This window comes from Chaetura pelagica, unplaced genomic scaffold, assembly GCF_000747805.2.
Source record: "Chaetura pelagica isolate M959 unplaced genomic scaffold, ChaPel_1.0 scaffold856, whole genome shotgun sequence".
Lineage (NCBI taxonomy): Eukaryota > Metazoa > Chordata > Aves > Apodiformes > Apodidae > Chaetura > Chaetura pelagica.
The window spans coordinates 265,011-265,746 of NW_009953790.1; the positions used below are offsets into that span (position 1 = coordinate 265,011).

General features: G+C 64.4%; 1 protein-coding gene across 1 annotated transcript in view; it reads left to right on the forward strand.

The window, feature by feature from the left end:
• The window catches only part of FHOD1 (formin homology 2 domain containing 1), a 14,817-nt gene that overhangs the window by 3,890 nt on the left and 10,191 nt on the right, over positions 1-736 (forward strand). Inside the window, exons 6-7 of the mRNA XM_010001048.1 lie at positions 458-569; positions 649-734. Coding sequence (XP_009999350.1) covers positions 458-569; positions 649-734 — 198 coding nt within the window. The remainder of the gene's footprint in view (positions 1-457; positions 570-648; positions 735-736) is intronic.

Below are 736 nucleotides of genomic sequence, written 5' to 3' on the forward strand. Positions count from 1 at the left end.
CCCCCGGGGGCCTTCCCCCCCCTGGCAGCCCCTGTTGTGGCCTGTCCCCCCACTGCTGTCCCACCACTGCTGTCCCTGTCCCACCACTGCTGTCCTTGTCCCACCACTGCTGTCCCTGTCCCACCACTGCTCTCCCTTGTCCCACCACTGCTATCCCTGTCCCACCACTGCTGTCCCTGTCCCACCACTGCTCTCCCTTGTCCCACCACTGCTATCCCTGTCCCACCACTGCTGTCCCTGTCCCACCACTGCTCTCCCTTGTCCCACCACTGCTATCCCTGTCCCACCACTGCTGTCCCTGTCCCACCACTGCTCTCCCTTGTCCCACCACTGCTATCCCTGTCCCACCACTGCTGTTCCTGTCCCACCACTGCTGTCCCACCACTGCTGTCTCTGTCCCACCACTGCTGTCCCACCACTGCTGTCCCTGTCCCACCACTGCTCTCCCTTGCCCCAGTTCCGCCTGGTGGTGAAGATGGCCCTGAAGCTGCTGCTGGTGTTTGTGGAGTACAGGGAGCCCAACGCCCTGCTCCTCATCCAGGCTGTCAACACCACGGACCGGGCGAGAGGTGGGTGCCCCCCCAAACCAACTCCCCAATGGGGGGGACAGGGTGTCTGTCCCCCCGTGGCTCACCCTGCTTTTCCCAGGCACGTGCCCCTGGTCCAACCTGATGGCCATCCTGGAGCAACGCACCGGGGCTGACACGGAGCTGCTGGTCTTTGCCATGACCCTGAT